At 48.4% G+C, this 15852-nt stretch overlaps 1 protein-coding gene across 7 annotated transcripts in view; it reads left to right on the top strand.

The window, feature by feature from the left end:
* ARHGAP26 (Rho GTPase activating protein 26) overlaps positions 1–15852 on the top strand; it is a 597030-nt gene that overhangs the window by 411307 nt on the left and 169871 nt on the right. For all 7 annotated transcript variants that reach the window (XM_042850866.2, XM_042850865.2, XM_065554977.1 and 4 more), the window contains one exon: positions 12426–12462. In XM_042850866.2, coding sequence (XP_042706800.1) covers positions 12426–12462 — 37 coding nt within the window. The remainder of the gene's footprint in view (positions 1–12425; positions 12463–15852) is intronic.

Genomic DNA, 15852 nt, shown 5'->3' with positions numbered 1-15852 from the left:
GGTAGGTCTTGACTGCAAGAAAAAATCCTTCATTACAGGCAGGGCCGGCTCCAGGGTTTTTGCCGCCCCAAGTGGCGAGGGGAAAAAAAAAAAAAAAAAAAAAAGCTGCGATCGGCGGCACCGCTTTCTTCTTCGGCGGCAATTCAACGGCAGGTCCTTCCCTCCGAGAGGGACAGGGACCCTCCGCCGAATTGCCGCCGAAGAGCCCAACGTGCCGCCTCTTCCCCTTGGCCGCCCCATGCACCTGCTTGCTCAGCTGGTGCCTGGAGCCGGCCCTGATTACAGGGGATTGACTTGATGATTGAATTGGTCTTTTCCTTCTCAGATTGTTGTGAGCCAAGTGCAGCTGTGTCAAGTGTGCCCACAAAGATGATTTCCCACACACCTTATCTTTAAGTAAGAATGCCTGAGATGCACATATAGGTGTTTGCAGAAATCACTGTTGTTTCCCATCTCTCAGATCATAGTATTCTATCTTCTAGATCTCTCCTCCATTTAGGCACAATCAAGAGTGCCAGAACTTGACCCATTCAAACTTTATCTGATACATTCTAGGATATGCAGACAGGCCTCTAACCTTCAAGCCCTAAAACAACAATGGTGCATATAAAATAGATATGTATATAGGTGTGTGTATAATGTTATAACAAAAACATTTGGTGAACTCAGAGTGGAAGGTGCTAGACTTCATAACCCACCAGCATGAACCATAAAACAAGGAAATAAGCAGTTAAGTCACTGAATGCTTTCTCTCACAAGTTCCTCTTCTCAGCCTCTATTTACTTCTCTTTTTAGCATGTGCAGCTCACAAGTTGCCACCTTCACCCTGCACAAATTCCAGGCACTGTTGAATTCCAACCATATTTATTTGATTGCATGTTCATGTGTTTAGGGTTGAAGTGGTTTTCATAAATTAGATTATAAGTGGTTCTGTGCTCTGTTCTCAGTCAGCATGCGAGTGGGGTATATATCCGATTGCAAATGGTGGCTGCAAGATCTATTTTCCTGCAATGCTTGGGAAAGTGCACATGAGTTATTTAGTTCTAAGTTTGGTATTAATTTTTACGTAGAAATTACAGACCTGAAATCCCAGTATGTGCTGATGTATTTTACATATATCTGAGAGACCACCTAGGTGAGGTAATATTGTTTATTCGAACTTCTATTGGTGAGAGAGACAAGTTTTCCAGCCACAGAGAGCTCCTCTTCAGGTTATGTCACAGCAAAATGTAAGGTGGAACACATTGTTTAGCATAAGTAGTTAGCACATATTGTAAGGGACCATTCAAGGTAATACATATATGGTCAGTGTAGGCTGCCTACTGATTGGTCAAATCGAGGGGGGAGGTACAGATCCATGGAGTGATGGAAGGGAAGTCGTGGAAACTTGCTTTTTTTAGCGTGCATATCCTACCAATAAACAGTCTACCTACCTTAACTCAAAGATGAAGTATGAGTGTGTGAATTTCCCAGGCTTATTAATGTGTGCATATTCAAGTGTTTCTTCTACAAAAGTTAGCAAAATATTTTACCAAACACATACTATGGAAAATTCAATTGTCCTCTCAAGAGTCATTGTGTTAAATATTGAATTAGTGATTGAATTTAGTCTCCAAATTAAAATGTGAAATAGAGGGATTTGAAGTTTACTTTATGTGCACTTAACTTTGGAATTGTTACAGTTACATCTGTAATATGCACAAAAAATTTAAAAGATTCATTTGTAAATGAGACCCAAAAGTTTCACATCTTGGCCCCAAAGTTCTTATTTAGGCATCTAAATAAAAATTACCACATTTTCAGAGGAGCTTAGCAGATGCAGATTCCATTAAATTGAATGTGAGCGTGGTTTGCTCAGCACTTCTGACAGCCTGGGACTTTGATAATTAGCTACTAAAATATGGATTTGGGGCCCTAGCTTTAAAGCACCAAAGTTTGAAAATTTTGGCCTAAATATATAATCTTGATAAAGAGGTTTGTTTCCAAAAATCAAAGTGAGAAATACAGTTACACTGGATTTTGGATTTGCCTAATAACAATGTACAGTGGTTTTCCACCCTTTTATTAACACCAGCTCTGAAATTCCTAGTGAAGACTCTCTTGGATCTTGAAATACAGTCAGATGGGAATAATTAGGAGGACATTATAGCATTGTGACTGCAGTGCTGTTTGTTAGTGATTTGCCTGTAGGTTATTCATTATTCATAACTCTGGTTCAAGAGTTATAGCTTCACCAACTAAACCTGTTCCACAGGATGAGATACGGAGCACAGATTCTTAGCCCAAAAGCACATATTTTCTTTGCCAAACTTTGTAGCTTGTGGAAGCGGTCAGTACTGGAAAGTGAGGAGTATAAACAAAGATGGCTAGTAGTTTCTTATTCCTATCTGTGTTTTGATTTGTTTTATTTTATTTTTCATGAAGTGATTACCTTGAAGAACTTTTCTGAGTTAAAACTATCAGATATTTAGCTAGGGTATTTTAACAATAGAGAAGGTAACTCAGAAGTATTTGCAATATGCTTGAATAGTTATACGTATAGTTATTCTGTCCTGTTAACATGCAAATCTATTTATTTCTAGCTAGTATACAGAAGAGAAAGAATCTCAAAAAATTCACTAGGACAGCAGTTGGGTCAATTTCAATATCCATTTCAACACCAGTACATCTAATACACAGCCAGTCAGCTCTAAATCTTGTTGAATTTGTAAAATTCCCCAGTGTTACCAATTCAAAGGACTTTATCGCAAATCTTGTGTTTCGTGGTGTTTTCCCTTAAAGCCCTACTTTGTGAATTATGTGATTTTAAAAAAGAAAAGCAAGTTTCTATCCCTCCTTTTTGCCGAGAAAACCTTCAAAATGTGACTCGAGTATAATCTAAAACAGGGGTGGGCAAACTTTTTGGCCCGAGGGCCACATTGGGGTTGCAAAACTGTATGGAGGGCTGGGTAGGGAAGGCTGTGCCTCCCCAAACAGCCTGGCCCCTCCCCCATCCGTCCCTCCCACTTCCCGCCCCCTGACTGCCCCCCTCAGAACTCCCGACCCATCCAACCCCCCCTGCTCCTTGTCCTCTGACCACCCTCTCCCGGGATCCCCTGCCCCTAACTGCCCCCGGGACCCCACCCCCATCCAACCCCCCCATTTCCCTGTCCCCTGACTGCTCTGACCCCATCCACACCCCCTCCCCTTGACAGGCCCCCCAGGACTCCACGCCTATCCAACCCCCCTGTTCCCCGTCCCCTGACCCCTATCCAGACCCCCGCCCCCTGACAGGCTCCCCCGGGACTCCCACGCTTATCCAACCCCCCCGTCCACTGACCGCCCCCCAGAACCTCCGCCCCATCCAACTGTCCCCTGCTCCCTGTCCCCTGACTTCCCCTTGGGACACCCCACCCCTTTTCCAACCCTCCGGCCCCAGCTCCCTTACCATGCCGCTCAGAGCAGCATGTCTGACAGCTATGCTGCCCGACCAGAGCCAGACATGATGCCGCGCTGCTCAGCCGGAGCGCGCAACCCCGCTGCCCAGAGCCGTGCCTGCGCAGCGGCGTGGCTGTGGGGGAGGGGAGACAGCAGAGGAGGGGCCGGGGGCTAGCCTCCCCGGCCAGGAGCTCAAGGGCCGGGCAGGACGGGTCCGTGGGCCGTAGTTTGCCCACCTCTGATCATCGTTACTGGGCTAGCTGAACCACTGTCCCCTCTGAGTGCACCCCGACAGGGTTCTGGCCTCGTGCCTTTCACTTTTGTGGGGTGGAATCACGTGATTCTCCCTCTTAGACCAGACCCTGAACACTGGATACACCTTGTGTATTGACTATGCTTTTTCCGGGGTTTGGTACCTGTAGTTCTTCCCTTTGGGAGTCTGTGACCAATAGCGTGACTAGACATGGTCTACTTTTTAAACCAAAGTATTGTTGAATCTTAACAGTAGAAATAAAGCATAACATAAGAGAAAAAGGATTTTAAAACAATAAAAGGTCTTTATGCATTCCTATCTTATTTAGAATCACTCCATCCTTTCGTAGAGACCCCAAGCCAGCCTCACTTCCCCGGTCACCCCAACCTATGCACTGTGTGTGCGGCTTTTTTTCCATAACTCTCTTCAGCAGCTGCCCTCTTCTGATCAAAGTTCTCCATTCTCTCAATTCATGAGCATGGACCCCCTTGGCAATCTCATCTGATGAGCTCAGCAGGAGGTCAGGGGTAGACCACAGAGTGAATGGTTTTATATCGTCCCTCGTGTGTGGGTATATAGGTGAGCCATTGCCCTGCTTTCTTTTGCTTTTCCAGCAGCCTGCTGTTAAGCTGAACAAACCTCTTCATACCGTGAACATCCAATAACCCCATCACAGTCTGGTATTCATAAATTATTACAGAGTAACCCCACTTCTGCCACAGGCTCAGAAACTGGATGGCAAATAAAAAGAACCCCAACATTATTATTTTTTAAAAGTCTCATGATTTTTAAGCCAGTCTCGTGGTTCTTATGTGTTTTCAGTCCTGACTCATGGATTTTGGATGCTTGGGGCTAACAATAATTAAATCCTGCAAACACAAACAGGCACAATAGTTGACCACCGAGAGATCTGACCATTCAATCTCCAGGTGCACTGATTTAGTCAAACACTTAAATACATGCAGAAGTGCCTTGCTGAGCTAAGACTTCAGATAGCTGCAAGTCCAGTCTATGGCAGTTGTTGCTCACAAGCATCGCAGAGTGTTGCAGCCTTTTAAACTTTAAACTGTCAGATAACCAGCCTCTTAACTGGCAGCTTTAGGCCAAATGGAAAGATGAAACTGGAGGGTGTTTAAAATGGTATTAATCACATGCTGAAGGGCTCAGGAGAAATGAGTATAAGAAGAAAAGCAGTTGTTAAGAGGGTGCTAGAAGGTGTACATTTAAAATAGGACATCTCATTTCATTTCAGTGCTGGTGAAATGGAAGGTATTTGGTACACTTGCTTAGACTCCCTTACATTATCACCAAGTGGTTATAAATAGGTCTAACAAAATCTACACAAGTCTAGTCTAAACTTTCACCACTTATCCAAATATCTCTTAGTTTTGCCCTGGCTGCAATGTAGGTTCGGTCTTCTGGACAACTGCCACATTTATCTTTTGCGCTTCTGCCCCTGGTTTGCCCTTGGCTAGCTTAGGAGCACCGGAGGCAAAACAATCTACATTACCATCTGTGCTGTATTGAACATAACATTTTGGTACTTGAACATTAAAGGCTAAGTTGACATCTGGCTTTAAAAAAAAAAAAAGATGATGGTGTTGTGGTATCTTACGTTAACACAAACCCAAAACATATTTGGTTTGCACTACCACCTAGCTCAACTGGAGTCTTCATGCAAATATAGTAGATCCATCCAGTAACCAACTTTCACTTACACAGGTAGATTTAATGCCCTGGGCTTGTGTGCAACTATCCAGAGCTTGTTCAAAGAGATTCATATATTCATGTCTCTAAAACCTGATCTGGGCAAGAGCAATGGATGCTATGCCAAGACCCCAAAGGGGACCTCTACTAGTTCATGCCAGCAGAGTTTTGGATGCACTATACTGACGTTTCTGACAGAGGGACAGATGATAGTCCTTAAGGCGCTAGTAGAACCCAGGGTTTGGACCTTTTGAATAATTCATTAACAGAACTCTCTCCAAACTTGAAAACTGGCTCTTGTCCTAGCTTGGAAAAGAGGAGACTAAGGGGGGATATGATAGAGGTATATAAAATCATGAGTGATGTGGAGAAAGTGGATAAGGAAAAGTTATTTACTTATTCCCATAATACAAGAATTAGGGGTCACCAAATGAAATTAATAGGCAGCAGGTTTAAAACAAATACAAGGAAGTTCTTCTTCATGCAGCGCGCAGTCAACTTGTGGAACTCCTTACCTGAGGAGGTTGTGAACTGGATAAATTCATGGTGGTTAAGTCCATTAATGGCTATTAGCCAGGATGGGTAAGGAATGGTGTCCCTAGCCTCTGTTTGTCAGAGGATGGAGATGGATGGCAGGAGAGAGATCACTTGATCATTGCCTGTTAGGTCCACTCCCTCTGGGACACCTGGCATTGGCCACTGTCGATAGACAGGATACTGGGCTAGATGGACCTTTGATCTGACCCGGTACGGCCGTTCTTATGTTCTAAGCACCTCTCTTCAAAAATATTGGGCCCTTCCAGCAGATGTGCCTGTTCTGCTTGGGAGAAGGCTAAACGTTTCACTTAATACTTTGGATGGTGCTGGATTTTTCATATTGAATGTGAACTGAAATGGAATCATGTCTATTCCAAATCCTTTCCCTGGGGAAAAGGACTCTTTTGCTGTGGTGGGGTTCAGGGATTTTTAGGAAGAGAAACCTGGGGTTTTGCAACAGTGAAGTGGCCCAAAACTTCCCATTCCAAAATGCTGGAGGAATCTAATCAAACCGCAAGGAATTCCCCTTTAAGCACAATGGCTTTTTGCAGAATTATTTCAGTAATGGCAATCAGCAGAAAGCAGGATTGTTAGAGAATTGGGCTAAAGGATTAAACACACAGAGAGGAATTTCTTTTCGCAATGAGCGAGATGAAGGATTGGCCGCATATCATTTTATAGCTGCGTGACAAACTGAAATACAAATGCCCTTTTTTACTCTGTGCAGATGCTTTGCTGTTAGTACCGTCAATGTACTATATGGGTATGTGAACGCTTCAGCTGGGGTAGACTCATGCTAGTTCAGCTTGAGCCAGTGTGCTAAATTAGGGTTACCATATTTTGTGCCTCCAAAAGGAGGACACTCCACGGGGCCCCGCCCCCAGCCCTGCCCACGCCCCAACTCCGCCCCCTCCCCAAAGTCTCCGCCCCCTCCCCTGCTTCCCGCGAACATTTGATTCGCGGGAAGCCTGAAGCAGGTAAGGGGGAGTGTGGGGGGAGGAGGCGCGGCCCAGGCTGGCCCCCCGGCGGCTCCAGCCTGGGTCGGCTCGGGCCCTGGGGTGCCGGCCCCGGCCCCCGGCCGACCACCCCTGGCCCGCCCAGCACTGCCGGCCCCTGGCGGCCCGGCGCACCCCCCAGCTCCCGGCCCCGAGACCCTGGCTCCCGGCCCAGCGACCCCGGCCCCGCGACCCCGGACCAGCTCCCGGCCCTGCGGGCCCGGCCCCCCGGCTCCCGGCCCCGCGGGCCCGGCCTCCCGGCCCCGCAACCCCGGCCCGGCTCCCGGCCCCACGGGCCCGGCCCCCTGGCTCCCGGTCCCACGACCCCAGACTGGCTCCCGGCCCCGCAACCCCGGACCGGCCCCGCGGCCCCACGGGCCCGGCCCCCCGGCTCCCGGCCCGGACCCCGGCCCGGCACTGCGACCCCGGCTCCTGGCCCGGCCTGGCCCCCGGCCCGGCACTGCACCCCTGGTTCCCGGCCCGGCACCGCGCGCCCGGCTCCTGGACCCCGGCCTGGCACCATGCCCCCGGCCCGGCCCCACACCGGCCCCGCACCGCCGACCCCAGCCAAAGAGGCCCCGGCCGAGCACCACCGAGCCCTCCCTCCCTCCCGATTTTCCCGGACATGCCCGGCTTTTGGGGATTTCCCCCCGGACGGGGATTTGAGCCCCCAAAAGCCGGACATGTCCGGGAAAATCCGGACGTATGGTAACCCTAGCTAAATATAGCAGTGAGGATGTTGTGGCACCAGCAGTGGCTCAGGCTTAGCCACCCAAGCTCGGACTCACCCTATGCCCTAGGTCCGAGTTAGCCTGAGCCCCTGCCAGTGCTGCACTGTCTGCCTAGCTCAAGCCGAGCTCGCTCGAGTCTGGGAGGCACGCTCCCAGCTGGAGTGTAGACGTACCCAATGTGTCTCTGAAATCTGCTTCCCTTCTTTTCCCTTTCTTTGCAGAACTAGTTTCAATCCCAATCACTCTTGTCTTGTAAGACTAAACTTGAAAAAAATATATATATATATGCAGGCAAACAAAACTCCCTCTGTAGCTTGAATTAGGTGGGATCCAGTGAGATGTGTATTTGGACAGCCACGGATATGTGTGAAAACTAGAACTGTGGATGAGTCAGTCAGTTTGATGAAAGGGAACTTATCTCTAGCTTAAAAAAGGCACCTAAAGAACAGTGTCACATGACGTAGCTGGGTGGATGTTGTGCACTAAAATGGAGTATATTTCTACTGTGAATGGGATTCAAAGGCAAGGTGTAGACCACTGCTTGACCCCCAGTGAACAAGGGTTTAACCTCCAGCTCTGCTTAGTCCTCCCCCTACAGATGCTTGAGAGAGTGGATTCTTTAGAGATAGAGGGAGGGGTGCTTTGGGTAGGGTTACCATATTTAACAAATAAAAAAAGAGGACCCTCCACGGGGCCCTGGCCCCACCCATTTCCCACCCCAGCCCCGCCCCAACTCCATCCCTTCCCTGCCCCAACCCTGCCCTAACTCCGCCCCCCTCCTCCCTCCCACTCCCAGCCACGCGAAAAGGGCTGCCCGAGCGCTACCGGCTTCACGGTTTGCCGGGCAGCCTCCAGACCCTGCGCCCCCGGACGGCGCTTCCCCAGCGCAGCTGGAGCCCGGGAGGGGAAGCGCCCAGCTGGGGGCGCAGGGTCTGGAGGCTGCCCGGCAAACCGTGAAGCCGGTAGCGCTTGGGCTTCGGGCAGCCCCTATGCCTCCGGACCCTGCACCCCCAGCCGGGTACTTCCCCTCCCAGGCTCTGGCGGTGCAGGGTCCGGAGGCATGGGGGCTGCCCAAAGCCCGTAGCGCTCGGCTCTTAAACAGAGCCAAAGAGTCAGGGGAGGAGCAGAGCCGCCGCGGCCGGAAGCTCTGCTCCTCCTCTGACTCTTCGGCTCTATTTAAGAGCCGAGCTGCCCGAGCGCTACCGGCTTCGGGCAGCTCCCATGCCTCTGGACCCTGCGCCGCCGGAGCCCGGGAGGGGAAGTGCCCGGCCGGCGGCTGGGGTCCGGAGGCAAGGGGGCTGAAGCCCATAGCGCTCGGGCAACTCGGCTCTTAAACAGAGCCGAAGAGTCAGGGGAGGAGCAGAGCCGCCGCGGGAGGGGAAGTGCCCGGCCGGCATTTTCCCGGACATGTTCGGCTTTTTGGCAATTCCCCCCAGACGGGGGTTTGATTGCCGAAAAGCCGGACATGTCCGGGAAAAACCGGACACATGGTAACCCTAGCTTTGGGGAAAGTCAGACACTTCACAATCAGTCTTAGTTTTTCTGTTCACTTTCCTGCTTGTCTTCACGTATTTTACTTTGTTTGCTGTGCATGTTCTCCCTTGGGGGCAATTCTTCTGCTTACTGCAGCTGTTTTTTCTGTCGAGTAACCCCCCTAGCGTACATGTTTAAAACAGTTTCTCTCATGCCAAAGGAATCTCTAGTTTTCAAGTATCATGTACTGTAATTCGTTTGTGGTGCCTAGATACTATGGTAAGGGGTGCCGCAGAGGGAGAGATTGAGAAGTATATTTGTATGGCAATGTATAGTCAGAATTGCTTGGATCCTAGCACAAAAGGCACAGTGTCCCCAGTCTGGTCCCTCAATTTTACGTTGTTCCATTAATTTACATATCTGTATAATTTCTAGAAGTGCTACTGTGATTTCTCAGTAAGGCCCTTATAACGGTGGCATGGGTTACCAGCAGAAGAATTCTAGGAATGATAACTTGATATTCTTTTGACGTTCCCCAAAGACTCATCAATTTAAGTGGTTTAACTATGTGTAAATAAAAATATTGCAAAAGCACAATATGACATGAAGACAAATGGTTTTTTTTTTAAGATGGTTATCTGTATTTAATTGCAGCCATTGGTTCAGTACTTAAAGTTTCAGTGTACATCAGTTTGCCTTGTCCTGATTCTCTCTCTACTAAAACTCATCACAGATCTCAGCGCTGGTGCCCAAGTCAACAAGGAAGCAAGAGCATGTGCTTCTCTATAAGAATGAAAGGGTGCCTTTTTCCTTTGACCTTCTAGCGGGGGAGGGGAGAGAAGACAAGAAAATGATTTAATAGAGATTGGTTTCCTCTGAAGGACTTGCATCCTCCATAGTTATCAATTTTACTGTTTTGCACACCTACGCGCTGACCCACTTACTTGTATGACCCTTGGTAGGCTGGGCTGCCTTCCTGGCTTTGTCAGTTCTGTTACAAAGCTCATTGAATCAAACCTAGATTAACGACCCATCTCCTGAACAGCTGGTTGCACGTGCCCCTAGGAGCCTCTTGCTCATTGATCAGGCATTTGCTATGTTTTGAAGGTGTGTTTATTCTAAGGGGGAGCCTTCCAAGATCCAGAAGCCACATGGGAGAGCAATACTTAGTGCAGGTCAGTTTTCTTGTCAGATGACTTTGACCAAGCATGCTCCCCAGCCTCCTTTCTTTTGTTCTTTAAAGGTGTGAAACTTGATTGCTTGTACAGTTGCAATAAATGCACATGGTGATTTACAGACAAAAGACAAAGGGTGCAATCCCGGCCCCACTGAAGTCCGTGCCTGTTTTGCCATTGGCTTCAATGGGGCAATGATTTGACCCGCTGTCACTACTTCCAAGGGATTTGCAGTCCAAGTTAAGACATACTTGTCAAGAAATGGTAGGAAACTAAGGGAAAAGAAAGGGAGAGGAGCTACCAAACAATAAGATTGTATTCTTGCTTTGGTTAATAACATATGTGCCTTGTTTCAAACTACTGTTACTTTGAAGGAGAGACTGTAGTTTAGTTTACAGGCCTTGTGGTTTCTTCAGAGCTCTGGTCCGAGGAACCTGACTGCAGTGGAGGAACCACATCAGAGCACTGATAGCAAGCAGGCAGCCTCCCGGCCCAAAGACAACTGTACTGCGTGTGACACCTGCCCGCTGAGATCATATCTGTCGGTAGCAGGGGAGGCCAGGGTAGTTTTTAAAGGAAATTTCTCATCATGAGGTTGGTAGGAGTTCCTCTGCATTCTCCCCACCTCCCTCAGATACACGGCCCAGTGCCAACTGTCATGTTGCTGTCAGTATTCTGTCAAGTGGGGGGAAGGTCCCTGAAAACTTTCCTTCCTTAGCTGTTAAGAACTGGAATGACAACCTGCTCGGGGATGTGATTGAACCAATTCCTAATGCTTCTTGTCTCACTTGCGAAGGAGCTTCACAGCTTAGTTCCCACCCAGAGGAAAGCTCTACCCACAGCTCGCAGCATTGGGTCAAAGACTGCACACACATTTTTTGGTTCTAATGGGCTCTGCCACACTCAGGGTTGCCCGTCTGCCTCGTGTGAATGATGAGGAGTGAAGTGTACTATTGCAGTGGCTCCCAAACTTTTTAGTAAGGCAACCCACCAACTGCTTGCTTTTTTCTTTTTTGCAACCCACCCTCAGTCCAAAATCACAGGCCCGCGTCCTTCTCTGCCACCTCTTCCTCCTTGCCCTGCAGAGGAGGCAGAGGCCACCCATAGCAGCCCTCTCTGCCCCAGCACCACAACCGTCATCCCAGCCTGGTGCAGAGAGGAGGTCTCGGGGTGGTGGTGGGGCAAAGGGGAGGTTGGAGAGTGAGCCTACCCTGCACTCACCCTGCCATGGTGGCGCCTGTCCTGGCACTTCACTTGTTGTGACCTGGTGCACAGAGCTGCAGTGCTGCTCAGGTTTGGTCCTGAGTGGGCACCGGTGCCCCCTGTGCCAGGTCACAACACCACTCACTAAATTTGGCCCAGCTGCCCCTCCATCATGATATGTTAGCTGACTGGGCTGTAGGCTCCCTCCTAACAGACAACAGAGGCAACCAGCAGAACTTCAAACATGCTAGACTGCCTCTTGACAGGGATTTTAGCTGTGTTAAGCTAACAGGATTTGAAAACACCCCTTTTGTGCCCATCAGGATGCATCTTTGGTGATGTGAAAGTGACCAGGACTTAATGGTGCTGTGTTACAAAAGACAGAGTTGTTGAGGAAGGGAAGGTCTTGTGGTTAAAATACTGGGCTGGGATCGAGACCTACGTGTGTGGCTCTGACACAGACCTTGTGTGATCTTATATATGGACCCTGAAAGGTCATCGAGTCCAGCCCCCTGCCTTCACTAGCAGGACCAAGTACTGATTTTTGCCCCAGATCCCTACATGGCTCCCTCAAGGATTGAACTCACAACCCTGGGTTTAGTAGGCCAATGCTCAAACCACTGAGCTATCCCTCCCCCCACCCCATCTTGGATAGGTTGCCTAATTTCACTATGCCTTGGTTCCCCCTGTAAACTGGAAATGATAATTCTAGCTTTCTCCTATTCAAGGTCTTGCCTATTCAGGTTGTAAACTCTTATGAGCAGGACTGTCTCCTACTATGTCTTCGTACAGCACCCGGCACCAAGGAGCTATGATCTTTGCTGGGGCCTCTAGGCATTTCTGTATTGCAAATAATGCAGCATAATTGTTCTAGTAACTACATGTGGAATCTTTATATAACTAAAAGGTTAAAGACTTCCCTTCTGTTTTCCAGGTCTACAACTCGAACAAAGACAATCAAAGTGAAGGCAGTAAGTATTTTTTTTTTTTTGTTAAGAGCAAGATCTTGTTGCTTGGGAAAACGGATGCATTGTGAGGAGGAGGTGCTGCGAATAGGAGTTGCCCTGCACGCCATCACAGCATGCAGTCATTAGCGATGTGGCCATGCCTGTTGCTTATATTTGACTGTAATCATGGAACAGTTTGAATGAGGCAGAAGGGACTGGGAAGTGAGATTGTAATTCTTGTCTCATCTGCACTGGAGCACGATGCTCGGATTTCCCCATCCATTAAATTGGGATGACGATGATGAGCTGCCTCAGTTTGTAAAGTACGCTGAGGAATTAAGTGTTAGATATATGAGAATGATTATTATAAAAAGCAAGTAGGATTTTGTTTAATATTATTGATATTTATTAATAATAATAAAAAAACCCACCAATCCTTCCTTCTCTCCAACTCAACCAATGGGACAGCCCAATAGACCAGCCTGCTTTTTACCAAAAGAGGACTCAGACTGTGTAGTGTAAAAGTCTTATGGAGCAAGCCAGTGCCAACAGATACACTGGGAAGACCCTGCCTAATCAGATCTCTGAAAAAGAGCCCAAAAGATGGATCTTAAAGACTTGTTATCTCCCTTAGCCCAAACAATCTATGCATCCTGGACTCAGAAGAGTATTCCCATTACTCCTAGGAGGAGCAGTTCCACCTTGTCCCACCTCTCACCTCCCATGTCTCAAAACGCTTAATTGGACCATTTTCAATAGGGTTGGGCTAGCATAGATATCCTCCAAATTGCAGCTACTCAAAGCTCTTAAATGCACCTAAAGTTACTGGGCACACTGAAGCCAACTCTTTATTTTTAAACACGTAAATATTTCAATTGTAAGCTCTCTGGGACAGGAACCTGTCTTCACACTTGCCAGGAAGCACCTCTCACTGTGATACTACTTAGACACTAAGTGTATGTCTACACTACCCGCCGGATTGGCAGGCAGCAATCGATCCAGCGGGGGTCGATTTATCGCGTCTAGTCTAGACGCGATAAATCAATCCCTGAGCGCTCTCCTGTCGACTCCTGTACTCCAGCGCAGCGAGAGGCACAGGCGGAGTCGACGGGGGAGCGGCAGCAGTCGATTCACTGCGGTGAAGACACCACGGTAAGTCGATCTAAGTATGTCGACTTCAGCTACGTTGTTCACATAGCTGACGTTGCGTAACTTAGATCCATCTCCCCCCAGGCCTAAGTGAGGGAATGTTTGTAAGTGCTTTTTTTTTCTTGCAGCTGCTCACAGCTCTTGCTCCTCTCCACTCCCCGGCCTCCCTCTTCCTGACATGGATTAAACCCTGGTTATTGGCTGCATGTGGTTTTTATCACATTTGGTATTTTTATTGTGCTTCCGTGCAAAGCAAAATGACGAACACCCAGCCCTGACATGGTGCTTCATGTTCACAGAGGGCTGTGCGAAGGAGAAATACTTTGTCCTTATATGACACCTTGCCTCAGAGGAGCTCAAAGTGCTCGTATCTCCATTTTACGGCTGGACAAAATAAGGCACAGATCGATTGTCAGGGAGAAGAGAACAAAAATCAGTCAGAACCTTAACCTGGACCTGTGACCTCCCGTAAATGGTCAGGTTGCAAAATGATCGCAATTTTAAAACACACTGCACCTTGGCAGTGATAGCGTTCAGGTCACATGTCCTTGGGAAGCTTTCTACGGTCACTTGCATTTTCTAATTCCCCATCATTCCCTTTGTTTAAGGCACACTGAGTTTGCAAAGCCTACACTGGCTCTGCAACGCCTAGCTTAGGCTCTCCATACATAATGCCCCAATAAATCTGGGGGGCCCTCTTGAGGGGCAGTCTGAACCCTTTACATTCATTTGGGCCACTTATCAGAGGCAAGTTTATTTACACACAGTCTGTTTCCTTAGCTCCCACTGGTGTCTAACTCTTTGAACAGATCACTGGCAGCTTTATTAAGGGCGTGAGCTAAGGGAGGGCTGGAGTGTGGAGGGCAGGAGGATGAGAGTCCTGTTGCCATTTTTAGGCAGCCAGTAGCTAAGATGAAAGCCCCATGAGATCATAGGCCTTTGTTGCTGTGGGATCCCGGCTGGTGTGTGGCTTATAAATAGAATGTTTTCCCCTGCTGAATCTGAGAAGGGGTATACACACTAATGGGGAATTTCAGCCTTGCTTCTGGACATCGAGCTCCTTCATCTGATAGGTCTGACATTCAGCTGACTGAGCAGCCAGCATGGCTTCCCTTTCTGTCCTTGCCAGCCACTGGTGCTGACAAATAGAAAATGATTTCAGCCCCACTCCCCCGCTCCTCTCCCCACAATTTTCCCCCCCTCTCCAAGGCAAGATTTACATCCCTGTCAGTTTTGGTTTTTTATAGAGGTGCTGAGTGATACAAGATGGTGCAATTACAGGTAATTTGATACCTAGGTGGGCTATGCAGTGCTGCTGACTTGTCTTAGCCTTGCTTCTGAGTGGTACAATTAGTGCCGCTTGCATTGTCTGAGCCAATCTCTAAATTCACTGAGTTGGAGCTGCAATATATTAGTTGAGAGGAGGCATGTTAACAGCTGGTTCCTTAGGTACACAGTGACAAAGCAGGGTTTTACTGATTCCTTCAGGTAGGTTACAGCTTTGGGCTCTGCGCCACACAAACCAGTGTCTGACCCCGCTGAAGGGAAGAGAGATTAAAACTTGGTCCGGTAGCACCATTTGTACTTGAGATGTCTCCCAGAATGCATTAGTGCAGTGACAGTGTGAGTAAATATGGTACTCCGTATTTGGTTGGCAGTATGGCCAAGTCCTAGCCAGAACTCCATTCTGGCTCTGGTAGGGACTGGTGGCATTGTAGGGACAGTGTACTTTTACTCTCAAGGGGAAGAGGGTGGCTTAGCTGATTCTTTGTTTCCTTTTGGCTTCTATTCCTGGCCATGGACTTTCTGTGTAGCTTTGGGAAAGTCACTAGTTACAGCAGTAGTAAGTTCATGTAGGGTATGTCTACACTGCAGTTAAACACCCGTGGCTGGCCTGTGTTAGCTAACTTAGGCTAAGGGGCTGTTTAATTGCAGTGTAGATTTTGCAGAACCAGCTGGAGCCTGGGCTCTGGGACCCTGCAAGGGGAGAGAGTCCCAGAGCTCAGGCTCCAGCCCCAGCCCCAACCTGAATGTCTACACCACAGTTATACAGCATCTTAGCCTGAGCCCCGAGAGCCAGAGTCAGCTGATGTAGGCCAGCCCCAGGTTTTCAGTTGCAGTGTAGACATACCCTTAGTGACCCTTCTCACCAAGGTATCTGGGTGCTTTTCAAAGCTTAAGTTGAGGCATTCGAGAGGAGCTCAAACACCTTGTTTCTCTGCTGCCTGCAGCTTCACTAGTCAACTGAGAATCTAGGATTTAATC

This window comes from Chrysemys picta, chromosome 8 (genome assembly GCF_011386835.1).
Source record: "Chrysemys picta bellii isolate R12L10 chromosome 8, ASM1138683v2, whole genome shotgun sequence".
NCBI classification, from domain to species: Eukaryota; Metazoa; Chordata; order Testudines; family Emydidae; genus Chrysemys; species Chrysemys picta.
The sequence above is the reverse complement of the archived record's forward strand: the minus strand, read 5'-3'. Positions and strand labels throughout refer to the sequence as shown.